This window comes from Montipora capricornis, chromosome 8 (assembly GCF_036669925.1).
Source record: "Montipora capricornis isolate CH-2021 chromosome 8, ASM3666992v2, whole genome shotgun sequence".
NCBI lineage: Eukaryota > Metazoa > Cnidaria > Anthozoa > Scleractinia > Acroporidae > Montipora > Montipora capricornis.
In genome coordinates this window covers 50,764,455-50,779,201 of record NC_090890.1, presented here as the reverse complement: position 1 = coordinate 50,779,201, position 14,747 = coordinate 50,764,455, and the positions used below count along the sequence as shown (strand labels likewise).

Genomic DNA, 14,747 nt, shown 5'->3' with positions numbered 1-14,747 from the left:
AGAACCATTGCATATAAAAACATGGTATTAAACTCATCTTTTGCTTTGCATGCCACTGGAAAACACAACGAATGCAGTAGCTAGAAATCCACATCAAAAAGCTTGTGCTGCTTTCCTTATTATCCAAAATGGCAGTTTTAAGCTGTCGTTTACTGGGAACCACATTACAAGATAAATATCCCCGACATCTTGCTCTATGAATAACTTTTACATGGCCAGTGCCTATGTCTAATTTCTTTAGCCAATCAGAAATAAAAACATACCGGTATTTGCACAAGTAACATTTCTGATAAAATGCTCTTCCATTCTCAATGATACTATCAACTGTTTGAGAGGTGCAATTTTTACAAGACTTAAAGGTGGAAAAACAAATAGAATAAAATGACACAGCAGAACATTCTTTGCAAGAACAAAGATAAACTTCATTTAAGTGCTCCTAGGTTATAAAATTTGGTTTTGAACATATACATGTAATGAATGAACAATGCTTTCACGTTAACACATTTTAATCTCATAAGTAACAGATGTTTGTGCACATATACCGGTACATGTTTTGGCTTACAAAACCGTTTTTCGCTCAATCCGAGTTGATCCGGTCCAACTTTTGTACCCGCCCTATACAAAAACATTTATTTAAGTTAACTAAATCTAGGTGAAGGAGGTGGATATCCCCCCCCCCCCCCCAACCCCCCCCCAATCTCCACTAAGCTACAATGGTTAGCTTTACATGTGGGAAACCGGAAAGAAAAGAAGCTAGAAGCCTGACTAAGAATGATCTGTCCCTTGTTCACTAGTTTCCTCATTGCTAACCCCTCCCTTTTCTCCGTGTTTCAAGGACGTTTATCCCATAGGAATGCCTGCAACGACTGTTTAAAAAGAGAACGAACTAAACCCATCTAGCAGACACACAATCCCCATGAAAAATACAAAAGTTGCGCAGTTACCTTGACAGCTTCAAACTTGCATGTTTCAAGATGGAGACGTACGTCTTTGTGATTCCCTTCCATAAGACAACTAAAAAAAGGATGTCAGTTTAATTACCAACTGAAGATAACTGCCATGGCAACGTTGTCTACAGTAGCAGGCTGCCCCCTTCATTGTTTTGGCCAGCTAGTCACTAGTAATGCTTGTTAAAACATCATTGTTGCTTAATTCATAATGCTGACCTACATGTATCTTCCGATACAATTACATGTAATTCCCATTTCACACTCATTTCATTTCACTAGTGTCTTAAAGAGAAGAGCTACAGTACATGTATATCTTTTGGGGTCCAATATTTAAGGCTCCAAAACTTTGGAAGACACCATTCCACAACCCCTCCTTTGCAACTAAGTGGTTATGGTATTTGTGTCTCAACTAGGATCACCTACCTTTAAAGCAGAAAAATTCTTATGCACCTATCAAAGACCCATAAATCCAATGCCTAAAGAAGGATCCTTACTATAAAAGGAATAGTTCCTCCAGCCCTATGTACTTAAAAGCAATCACTTCTTGATCCTATAATTATGGCTGACAATAATATTAATCAGAGATAAAGGCTGGAGAAAATGTTTTGTTCCCTAAAAAATTAGTGTTGTTGCCCTTTTATGTAGAGATGTTGATAAAAACCAAAAAATAGCAAAATACCAACAACTTTTTTTTTATTGACCCAAAGAAATACAGTGCTTGATTGAAGATCTATTATAATTTTTGCATTAGGTCAATAATTGACCGAATGCAAAAATAGCCCCCTCATTAGCACATGTAAAATAATATAAAGAATCTTGGCTGTAAAATGAGGCTATAGTCACACTAATTTTCACAAAGACAAAAGAATTTAGTGGTGGCCATTTTTGCATTATTTGGTCTACATTTGTATTATTGCATTACAGAGGGGCTTGTTGATTTTGACACTTCACTGTCTAGAGTGAAATGTCATAACCTGAGAACAAAGTTCCTTTTATAGGTTCAAGTATATTGCTTGTTTAAAGACCAACTTAGCCCTGGCTTTAAAAAATTCTACTTATGTATTATACAACTGTAAAGTAAGAATAAGTTACCCATATTTTTGGTGAGGACATCTCATGTGTTCACAAACTTGTAAATGGTCCTCAAGATCCTGAGGAAATACAATAAAGGAAAGAGAATCAATAAGAAAAGAGGAAAATGTTAAACAAGCTTTCTATTGAATACAGGATTAAAATGCCATAAAAAACAAACAAATGATGATGTTGATGATGAACCTACATGTACTGCCTCCTAAGGAGCCACTTATGGATTTCATTCCATCTGCTTACAAACAATTTTCTAATTACTCATCAATGACAAAACCCTTCCACCATTGCGTGTATTTCGTCTCCAGCGAGGGCAACAACTTACACCACTAGATTTCACTCTGTTTAACAAAATAAATTACATGTTGCCATGGGTCTGGTCAGTAACAACTCACAGATGATGTCACACTCACTTTGTGGTAAGAATAAAAAAATTGGCACATGAGGTGATAACCAAGTGTGTCACTGATATTCTTACCACAATTTTTGATGTCTTCTGTGATCTTTTACACTGAACAGACACACAGCAGCATGGAATCTACTTGTTTTATATAATAAAGAACTAGAAGTTTGTGATGATGACGTCAGCCATGCGTCTGTCCTCTAACAGATCAAAGGTGGGAACCAATCAAAATGTACGTATTATTGAGCTTATCGTGTAATTCATGATAGACAATGATTTTAAGCGTCAATAATAATAATATTGATGAGGAAGTACCAGGAACAGGGGTGAAAGGGTTGACGAGCTCGTATAACAGGCAAACACAAATACTCTATTAACTCAGGGTGAAGCAAATAAAAAAAATTGCTGTACCTATCAGTTATAGTGGAATAGAACATTATAACATACCAAGTGTGAAAAACACTTATAGGTTGCCATGGTACATGTATCTTACCCTGTCTAGTGCTAACCCTGCTTGTTCAACCGCATTCTAATAATAATATAATTATTATAATGACACTACCTACAGTATAAAAACCAGTCTCATACTTAGATATTGAAAGTAAAATCTTTTATTCAAGTTAAGAAATGCAGCTAGTCACATGCATACCAAATTTTGAAACTTAGGTATCCTAAAAAACACCCTTTTAAATCCAAATTAAGTTAGCTATAGGGTCAGGGTTGTCCTTTAGACAATATTTCTCTTGGTTGTAACCTGAAAATTGTTAGAGAGGCACATCTTATTGATAATTTTTGCAATGATTTCTTTCCACAAGTGGCGTACGTAAAAGTCAAGGGGACACTTTGTGACTCTTATCAAAATAGGCATGCACGCATGCATTTTATTATCATTCTGCATTTCCTGCACTTATCAGTCAAACTGGTATGGGAACCAACAATTCCTGAAAATTACCATTTTGAGTAACGTTGGACATTGTGAGCTGTTAGGACACTGAGTTGGGGCATACTGGCAATTCCTTTCATGATCACTAAAAAGAAAAATCAAATTAATTTTATTGAGACAGGATGGGTATTAAGACTAATTCAATACACACACTTAAATTTGAATGGTGAAAAGAAAATTTAGAATGTTTTAAGTCAAGCACAAATTCTCATTTCCAATGTTTGAAAGAGGACTCAGGTCTCTATTACCATTGTTTGAAGAGAAGTTCAACTACACAATAATTGCAAGTTCAGTCTTTGATTGAATTACAAGTAAGATTGAATTACAAGTACCGGTAAGAGTCAAAATTATGACGTAATATTCTCTGTGAGACAAACAAGACAGTGTATGCCATGCTACTGTGCACCTGTCCAGTAACAGATCACAAAAGACGTCAAAATGTGGTAAGAATGTCAGTCACTCACTAGGCTATCCCCTTGTATACTGCACTTAACATGAAACAGACACTTGCAGTGGTTATCAGTTACACGTGCCCCTCAATCAATTTTTTTGTATTTCGAAAGTAAAATTTCGGTGGACATCAATCAAATATTTCCATGCCAGTACTCCTGTTTTCTTGGCGGCAGTTCAATTCGTCATGGAAACACTTGATTGACATCAACCTAAATTTTATTTTCAAATATGAAAAAATGTCGTTGAGGGGCATGTGTTACTGATAACCGCTGTAACATAGGACAGAACATGTTGATTTCATATGAGAGGGGAAAACTGAACTATCCAGAAAAAAATTCACTGAGTGGACATGACAAACTTAACCAACAATAAACAGGTGCATCCCCTGCTATTCTGGTCATAGCAATCAGCTCGTCACGTTGACTGCAAACAATCTCTGCATTGCTTCTTTCCCATAAAAATCTTTAAAATGGCAGAGCAACTTCAAACTCAATTTTGCAGCAGTAATACATATGCAATATGTAAACTTTGTTCCAAAGAAAGCTCAAATCGTCCGCTGATTATGCTGTTGAATTGTAATTAAGTGGCTGGGCCAACCTAAACCCACTTTCGAAATGTGACTGTGTCGTTTCACTTATTTCTGCCTTTCAAAACTTGCGCGATTGTCTGAAATTGTTGGTAGAACGCTGAAAATGACATTCCGAGCTTCTAACTTTCAAAATTTTCTGGGGGAGCATGCTCCCAGACCCCCTAGCTTCAGGGGCCTTGCAGATCCTCAGTTGTCACAGCCACCTACTTTTCCAAAGTCTGCCGCCTACTTCAAAACATTTTGAAACCCTTGAATAAATTATGTTCCAGTCAGGGCTCGAAAGTTTTTAACAAATACGAAAATTTGCACTTTTGCAAAATTTAGTTGCAAGCAAAGTCATCACACTGTATTGTGTAGCCAGTGGTCATCAGTCCACAGTACTTGTGAATAACGAAACCCCTGAAAGTGTCGAATGGTTGAGGGAACAGGGTCAGGAGCTAAACAGATTGAATGAAAATTCACAGCAAGAAACAAAAAAATTGTTTTCATTTGTTTCAGTATTTTAGCAAAAGTAGTGGGAAAGTGGCAACCGCTATTACCCTTTACATGCATTTTCAAAGACCGAAGGTTAAAACTAATCACAAAAAAAATTCAGTCTCAAATGCAACTGCATTGGTCACAATTTACAGCCCTGCTAATAGTAGTCTAGGAACCAAACCTGGGACAAATTTGCAAAAGCCAAGTGCTCTTGCTATTTTGCATGTATAAGTGCTTAAGAAATACTGATTTCGTAGACAGGATGTTAGACTTACAGCCTGTTTGAAAGTTTAATTGTCACAGGACATCCTGCAGGATTGACTTCATAATCAGCAAGGGAGCCTGATGACTGCATTTTGCAGCCATACTTGCAATGAATGTACAATTCACCAATTTGTTCTGACACCTGACAATTCAAAATAAATCTCGAGATTAGTGAAGCGTAAGCTGAGGAGTTTTGAGTAGGTGAGTACATGTAAGATATAAGAAATGAGGGAAATCAAGCAATTTCCTAAGAGTCGCAGATTATAACATATACAGAATTCTCACAGCTGCTCAGGGATGAACGCCATGAGAGGCACTGTAGGTCGGCTTACTACTACTGCAAGTACAACAGAAAGCAAGGAAGGAAGGTTTGGAGTCCTGATTAAATTAGCCTCTTGCTTGGCAACATTCTCTGGCCACTTACTGTACTTGAAAAGCACCCAGCTACAAAAGACACAACTTAATGCCACAACAGCATGCCACAACATTGTATACATACTTTAAATACACCACCTGACCATCTGTTTTAACAATCATAACACCTTTGACCTACTGTACATAATAAATTTCTGGCCAATGAAGACACTACTCACAGCAAGGTTAACAACAACTATTGAGAGTTTGTTGTCATCAACTGGACACTTTTCTGATGATCTTGAGAGAACACAATTTCGACAAAATGTGTGCTAAACAAAACAGAATAGAAATAAATTAAAATCACCAACACAAACAACACGGAACACTAGTACAGTACAAGACCACTGGCTAACACTCAAGTACTATTTTTATTGAAAATTAATGATTATTCTTTTTTTGTTTGCCTTACCCCACATGACGTAATTACAGGATCCTTAAATACACGTTGACACAAAGTGCAGAACAGCTTTGATGATGGCTGGTCCACAAACAAAACGATTGCCTAAAGAAAAAGGATGGCAACAAATAACAATAATTCATTATAACCTCTTACTATAAACCAAGCACAAGGGCCTTACTGGGGAATATTGGCCCGACGTCGTGACAGTACGGACTGAGTGCAGTGAGATCTGTATAAAAAAGACCAAGGTTACCAAGTTTGTTTTCTAATGCCAGACAATTGCACTCATCAATGAAGGATAGTTATGGGGTGAAAGATTATGCCCACTTTAAAGGGGCATTGTCATGAGCTGCACATGCTCGAGTTTGTTTGCTCTCACGCTCACGAAAAATTCTAGCCGCCATTATGGATTCACGCGTGAGTCATGTATATTTGCAGTTAATGAATTCTATGTCAAACATAGCGCTCAGAATTTAATATTTACCTGTCAGGAAGAACTTTCCGGATCAATAAACTTTTGTAAATGCGAAAGTGCTTGCAGTAAAAAGCGGAATCAATATCGCTGCACGCTTCGTAGCCAGCATCAAATTTAGCTTGCAGCCAGGCATGAAAAATTCTTTGCTTCAGATAAATACGCTTGTGCGTGTTATTCCACTCCTTCAGGTATTCTTTGCGATCCGTTAAAGCCTTCCTTTTTCTCCCCCGAGTTTCTCCTTAGTCCACCGTGGCCCTTGCCAGTGGACGCCATTTTGAATTTGTCGATTCAACTTGAAAAAGTTAACCTAACACTTTTCAAGTTTTCGCAAGACACTTAGTATAGCAAGTCATCACAGTGTCCCTTTAACTCTTTCCCTCCTTTAAGAGCAAACACTTACCAGACTGTACTCTTTCTAACGCCAGACCATTTTACTTTCCCAGTGAAGGCAGGATAAGGAAAGAAAGGCTTAATCCCCCACCAATAATAATTATTGTCTGAATGAGCTCTCTTTTCATGAAAGATGTTTCTTTTGTTTTGATTAAGAAGAGTAGCCAGTGATCAGTCAAGTACTAACATAGAAAAATTTGATTTCAACCTCAATAAACTAACCTCCTCATCCTCCTCTGCACAGCTTGAAATAGAATGATGAGACCGAGCGGAAATTGTTGACGAAGTTCTGTGATGACGCTTGAAACACATGGCATCAAAGCTTCCCTAACAGTGAGTAACAAATCATAGTAAAAGTTTGATGAAAGCAATTTAAAATGTGATTAATGTACATTAATTTTGATAAACATCACAAAGCGTCTTATGCCCAAGACCCACAAACACATTAATTAATTAATTTTATTGTGTGCATGTTAGGAGACTGCCCTGAGGATTGAATCTCAGACAGGTCTCACATGTACATTGTACGTGTATGGACTGTACATTCTGTTTTGAGATTTTGTGAAGGAAACTGCAACAGTTGTACTAATCTGAACTAATACTCTGACCATTCTAAGATTTTCCACCCAGAAAATGGAATCAGTTGTAATGTCCTGAACTGAGTTTTTGGTTCAGTAACTGTAGTGAGTCTTCCTGGTCTGAGGTGACTTTTTGCATCCACCTCAAGTAAACAGACTTGGAAGATTTGAATGGAAATTTATCTAAACTCATATTGGTCTGACTTTGATCTGGTACCTTGCACAATCACCCATTTACAGCTGTATTTTGCCCCATGCACAATCACGCTTTGCAATTACCTGATCTGAGCCAACTGCACCATTTATTTCCGCTTCTCGTCCCAAACCACTTGTGCTGTTACTGGACGATACACATATCATACTATTGGAATTTCTTTTTAGGATTGCATTGCGGTCACCATCAACTACAAAGGAAAAGCACTAGTGCTGATTTGTTTTCCAGGGATAAATGTGCTGCTTATTGATATGTTCTGTTTGCTGAAATGTGACCATTTCAAATTCAGCATACAACTGTAAAGTGTAATGTCCAAGGCTTACTAATAATTGCCGGTAATTTGTTATTTTTGATACAGACAAATGTCTTGACAGTAAAAAGAAAAAAATTGTGGGACCAGTTCAAATCTCGTTCATTACACTGTCCTACTATTTAAAATCTTTTTCTAACCCTAATTGGGTTAACAGGAAAGGAAAGAAAAAGGAAAGGGACTTTATTAAGTGTCTAGTCGTTCTAGCGCACTAATTGGGAACAATGCAAACTGAAATTACCAATTAACACAAGTCAAGTCAAATGTTGGTTTTTGAGGAGAGGGGCCCTCTGGACTCAGTTTGTGTGATTTTTTGCGTGAACTTTGGACCCACTGTACATACTGTAGGGTGGCACACGCTTGTTTTGAGGGCTTTTTTTTGCTCATCTGCACTTCAGGTATTTGTTTTAGGATGTAGATATTTTCTTCAGCAAATGTCAGGCCTACATGTACAGTGTACTTTTAACTTTCCAGTTCCCATAAAATTATGCAGTTTGCCCATTTCACTCACGGGCTCAAAATTTACTTTGTATGTGTATATACATACACCATACCATCATACAAGTGTGGTATAAGAAAGTTAAGTGTGACCTTTGCCTATCCGAAAGTGGCCATTGTTAGAGCTGATCCAAAACTCCCGCTAAACAAAAGAACTGAATTCATATCTAAATGTCACCATAGATATATTAAGTTCCTACTGCACAATGTGAAGTAATGAGCTCCCCCTTTAGGGAATTCTTTAGGTAACTGAGTAATGCGCATTAATTACGATCATTGTAGCCTGAAGATTGTGTTAAAAACATGAAACTCTGAGTCGTTACTGTGTCTCTTGCTTGTTTTATTAGCCGATATCACACACCCATACCTGTATTTAAAGAAATGGTGGATAACAAGCACTAGTGAGCTTAAAAAAAAACTAATAATTTAAAAGACAGCAAAAAGCAGGAACTTTGTTTATTCTGACTAATTATTTTAGGCCAGCAACTTTCCATGTGGTTCCAGAGCACATTTTTCTAATTTTCATTGCATATTAATCAGCTCTTTTTGCTGCGGACAAGGTATAACTTTACTTTGTTGAAATTTTGATGTTAAAATCAAGGCAAAAAAGACTACAATGTAACAATAAGTAAAGATTTGATATTAATCTTGAATAGCATGGTCATTTTGGAATAATTCTTATATTAAATGTTATTTCAGAAAGCTAATTTGTGGGGAGCCACCAGATATTTAATCTGTCGTAATTACCTGTACATGTAGCTACATGTAGTATCGAGGACTACTGGTGCATGTAGAGAATTTAAGGTACATATACGTCAGTTTTACAGCCTTAGTTTGTAAAGCCCAGTTCTAAAGAAGACTTTATACATGTAGTGGCAATAATTTGCTACTGTCTCATTCCTCAAAGTACTATGTGAACATCTGTAAGTAGTGCCACCTCGCCAATCATAATTGATTGCAATGAATATATTACAATTTTATTTTGAGTTTTTCAAGTTGTACATCATAATTAATTAATTAGAATACAAAATAGGATCAACAAGATGAATGAACAACCCTTTTTAACCTTTTTGTATCCAAAATATATAGTGCCTTTCAGGAACATTCATGTACATGTAGTTCCAACACATTATAGCCCCATAGGAATTTTCAAAAAGAATCGAACATCTTTAGGTTTAATATGTAAAACAGATAAATTATTATAGCTTGACATTCATGAACCCAAGATTGCTTTTAAAATGCATACATGTCTACATTTTATTTTGTAAGTTTTTCAAGCTCAGAGAAAAGGACCTTTGCAGTGAATGTTGAAACTAGTTAAATTGGGTAGGTAAGATTAAATACATGTACAATGTAAAGGGAACTTTTTACAGCAAGAATGTCTTCACAGTACCTCGAGTTACTGTGGTCACAGGAGAAAAGGCTGAAGTTCCAAATGTGGTTTCCATGCGCGCCTGCAAAACATATAATGGCACTCAAGTTAGTTTTACTGCCTAAGGGTCAGCTACATGTACTTCAGAGATAAAAAAGAGACAAATAATATTTATTCTTCTTATTGAATTTTTGGGAAAACTGTAGGCTCTTACAGCTGTTCAAACTCTGATGAGTACTTAGCATGCAGAGAATGGTAAATGTATACTTAATGGACATGACTAAAAAATACAGTATGTGACTGTGTAAGTCACATCATAATTAAGCTTCACATATTTGTACACCTTTCAAAACACTTTTATGAAAAATCTATGCTACAGTTGACATGAAAGGTTAGCACACAAAAGGCTCTTTACTGTGTTTGATACCCTGAGAAAAACAAATTGGTTTTATCTCTCAAAAATTATAATGTCAACATCTGCCATCCATCACCAAGAAGTTCTCTCAAAGGCATTAAGTTTAGGAATCAGACTTGAAAGCCTTTCAAATTCTGACTTCCTCTCTGTTAATTAGTCACTCAAGGATAAGGGGAATTACACTGCATGAAGATGAGACAAAATTAATGGCAGACAACCAAAGTTTAAGAACGATTTCTGCAGCAAACCCATTTTGGTCCAATACAACTTATAGCATAAGTTAATGGCCTATTCCTTTCCCATTAATTTAATAATAATAATAATTATTATTATTATTACATTATTATATGGCTCTGTCTCACAAGGACTGGGAACTACCAAATTCACGAATTTGATTGGCTGAAATTGATATTGACCGCGGTCTAGATTTTCCTATCTAGACCGGTAATGTTTTGCGGTGAAAAGATGCAAACTAAAATTCAAAAATATTGAGTATTTTCTTCTACCAATATTTATTTATGGAAGTGCCAAACAGCATGATGACAATTAAAAGAGAGGATGACAAGCAAACTTTGACAGAATTAAGTTCAGCTCATCGCCACTCATCGCCGTTCGCAAGCAAAATGTCAGTTAGTACAAACCAGTTACATTAAACGAATTAAATTGTTCTTGTTTGCCATAATATAATAAACATCTTATTAACCGAGCTTAGTCAGTCTGTATGGGAGAGTCTCCTGCTCGGTTAATAAGAGCTAAGTAATAGCTTCAATACTTATCTTTGCAAAAAATAAACAAAAATACAAATAAATCAGAAGCTGTATGGTCGGTATGATCAAGAATTTCAGTTATTATAGACAATAATTTGTCTCAAAGATGTTCGTGGGATCATGGTTCCATTGCATGTGTTCCGTAAATGACAAGGAAACAATGGCAGATGACTACACTGTATGTTGTGATTGTGGGCTAAAACCTAAACAGCCATAAGACATAGCACAAGTAAATGCTGTAAAAGAATGTACTTTTAAATTCAGCCTTCCATATAGGACTAAAGGGCTGAGCAGAGTGGAAACTTGAATGAGTGTTATATACATGTATGAAAAAGGACTATTGTTGCAAGCAGAATTTGATTGTGATCACTGATATGGGCCAAATGGTCATGTTCTTCCAAAATATTCTGGAAATACCAGGTTAGTCTTGGACTGAGAGCAGAATCAAGGTTTAATTGAAAAGACATTGCCAAAATGAAAATGATTTTTCAAAGATTAGTGCAAATTAAAAAGAGTCAGACCAGTGATCAACATTAATTTTCCTATGATACCTTTTTTAGCTTTTCTTGTAAGAAAGTTTTTCTTTGCAGATGCATGTGAAGTTTTGTCCTGCATCACTTACTTTAGTTGCAACATGTTTGCAAAAGTGTAAGGGTAGTAAAATAATTTATTGTAATTTGCAGCAAGACACAAGAGAAATTAAGCAACATCTATAAGATAAGATAAGAATGTGTGCGAGAGAATACACATATATCATTGTTCTTTCTTTTGCTGGAAAAATAGTCAGAATATTCAAGTTCCTGTTTGCAATCATTAAATGTGCCGTTATAGTTAGCTATAGTCTTGCTAGTCATTAACAATCATCCAACAGGGCAATTTAGGATTAAGATGGAAAGAGGTACTGTAAGTAAAATTGGAAGGAAACAAATTAATCCCGAAAATTGTATGAGGATCATACGACACATGGAGGGAACTTAAGAACGACACAAGGATAAGATTAGTAGGAAGGCTTAAAACTCTAGACACAATAAAATACACTGTAGGTTCATTATACAAAGTTCTTTATTGTAATGCAGACGGGGGACTCAACCACAAGGAATTTTATAAAATCATGACACCTGAACTTAAAGACAAATTGGAAAACAAGCCTGGATATTCTGTCTAATTCACTTTTCTTTTTTCCATTTTCAAAATTACATACTTACGTTTTAATTGACTTGGGGGCTAATTCAGAGTGATCTTTGATACTAAACCAATTTTTTTCGCTTGGAGCTGAATTTGAAGTATCAACTCAACAGGGTTTCATTTAATACCTATTCAATTCTTGAACGACATTTAAAAGAAAACGCAACTTTCACCCACATATTAGCAACATCAATAATGCAAAGGGAACGTGCTACCATGCTAAATACAGAAGGTCGGTATTTTTCTGAAGTATTCGCTGTTTATTTCTTACGAGTTTCATTTCTTTTAAAGCGAAAGGTCAAATATGGCGAGTTCAAGGAGAGTGGTAAATCAAAATTCAATTTCTATGCCACGCAAAAAGTTATATCAACACGAAAGAATAAACCTAATAATTGAAGCTTGCACAATTAAGATTTGGCTTTCCAGATGAATGTAACTTACTCGAATGTCGCAGCTGCCTGTCTCGATCGAAATATCAACATTTACGAACACAGATGGAATTTAAAACCCAGCGCGATCTGTAAAGTAAGGTTTAAGGCCAAGATCCGGAGAGCTTAACCCTTTTTCTACGTTTTAACCGAGCTTTAACATGATAATGCCTCTTACCTTAGTGTTAATCGACTCGTATGAACGCGATCGCACACTTCCAGCTTGCATATTGCCAATGATCCCAGACATTTTCTGAACCCAACAACAACCATTGAAGTGATCACGCAAAAGATCAGCAACTCTGGAGCAAGAATTAGCAAGCCGAATGTACTAAGCCATCTAAGAAGCTTGCCAACACTTCCCCATAGGTTAAAGATAATTGCTGTGGTGGCAAATCTAGTAAATTCCGCTTTTATCGTCCACAAAACAGTTTGATTTCTGCTTTGACGTTTATCACATCGAATCTTCGGTCCCAGACCCTTATATTCTTCGTTCTAAAGTGCGCGCGTAATTTCTTTCGGCACAAGAAAGGCGGGAAAAGGTATGCGCTGCGTCTGAGCTGCGGCCTCGCATTCCAAAATTTAACTTTGACAATGTCAGCGAAATATCCTAAAAACAAATTGGTTCGAGCGGCTTTAGAGTAAAAATACATTTGTAGAGAATGAAGGATTCTCTGCCGGTTGCATGCTTGCTTAGTCGTCAAAACCTCAAATTTAGTGATTTGAGGTCGTTGTTCGGCAGACTACACTGCGCAATGCTTGAAATTTTTGTCGCAACGTCGCGCGAAGCGTTGCGGAACTTATCATGTTATCCGCAAAAGAAGTCGTCACATAAAAAAAGTTGTCACGTGGTTCGTGTAAAGCGCGTTTGCGGTAATGGCATTCAACAAGAAACACTTTTTTTGGATCACGTGACATTATTTTTCGGACCACATGACAATATGTTTAAGATCACGTGTTTAGAATCGAACCGCTTTGGATTCAAATTTCCAACGGCAGTTTTACCACTCTACTGGTTTTGGTAGTAATTTGATTTCTGTATAGTGTCCCCAATTGGTTCCTCAGCACTTCAATAAAATGCCTACTATTGTTATTACGCATACGTTCTGCGCATCTCGAGATACTCAGGTTTCCTATCGGTTATGCTCACTAATACAGGGAAACTTTTGCGCGTTTTAAAACTATGCAGAGAAAGTAGATCTTAGTAAGTACTCTTGGTATCCAAAAAGAAAATTGGGGGTAACCAAGCATTTTTGAGAGATAATTAAGCTTCAATTTGAGGAAGAACGCCATCCATTGCTTTGTACTTTAAGCTTTGTACTAATATTATTCATGAATTATCTTTGAAAAATGCGTGGTTGCCCCTAATTTTCCTGTTTGGATTTCAATAACACTTCTTATGATCTACATTTCCTGAATAATCATAAACCGGGGCAAAAACATCTTTAATTAGTAGGCACCATCCTTGAGGTGATTCCCTGGTTTTGCATTGCGCAACCCTACTGCACATAATTTCTTGCGTCATTGACGCGTGCGGATTTTCATTGACGTCAAGCTTAATCCGTCAAGGAATGGTTATTTTCTCCTGAACGAGTGAGGTGACCCCCATTTTTTATATCATATTTTTGCTGAGAACAATGTCTTCATGGAGTAGTAAAAAAATCTAAAAATCTAAGGCCAGTTTTTGGGCAATTTCATAAAATTGTACGGAAGGAGCCATTACGAGTCCAACAGCGTACACTCAAGTGAAATCTATTTTGAAGTGTTAAGGTGGTCGAACACAGTTTTCGCATGCGCTCTTGCTAACGCAATGCAGCGCGCCCGCAAGGATTGCAAAAAAAAAAATTAAATATGGCTTCACTGATACAGCAATCATTTTATTTGCTCAGTGCTCCCTCTATCTGTACTATTTTTCCTCATAATTGAACAAAGTGTTTTGATGGTTTTAGTCTTTTATGAGAAATGTATGTTAGAAAAGGTAACGATGCAAGTACTCCGCAATTCGCAGATTTTTCTTTGTTTAGAACCCAGTTAAATTTAGCGCATGTGTAGTAAGTTTAAAAATTGCAATTGAATGCGGAATAGCTTTCTCGGAAATACACCAGATTCTCGAGAACCACTCGTTAGAATTTA

General features: G+C 36.6%; 1 protein-coding gene across 1 annotated transcript in view; it reads right to left on the bottom strand.

The window, feature by feature from the left end:
- Window positions 1-13,006, bottom strand: part of LOC138060650 (E3 ubiquitin-protein ligase TRAF7-like) — a 32,177-nt gene extending 19,171 nt beyond the window's left edge. The window contains exons 1-10 of the mRNA XM_068906485.1: window positions 12,793-13,006; window positions 9,841-9,901; window positions 7,705-7,829; window positions 7,070-7,174; window positions 5,992-6,084; window positions 5,759-5,851; window positions 5,177-5,307; window positions 3,392-3,467; window positions 2,043-2,101; window positions 945-1,014 (exon numbers count right to left, since the gene is read on the bottom strand). Of these exons, the coding sequence (XP_068762586.1) occupies window positions 945-1,014; window positions 2,043-2,101; window positions 3,392-3,467; window positions 5,177-5,307; window positions 5,759-5,851; window positions 5,992-6,084; window positions 7,070-7,174; window positions 7,705-7,829; window positions 9,841-9,901; window positions 12,793-12,864 (885 nt within the window). The 5' untranslated portion in view covers window positions 12,865-13,006. The remainder of the gene's footprint in view (window positions 1-944; window positions 1,015-2,042; window positions 2,102-3,391; window positions 3,468-5,176; window positions 5,308-5,758; window positions 5,852-5,991; window positions 6,085-7,069; window positions 7,175-7,704; window positions 7,830-9,840; window positions 9,902-12,792) is intronic.
- Window positions 13,007-14,747: the final 1,741 nt, after the last annotated feature.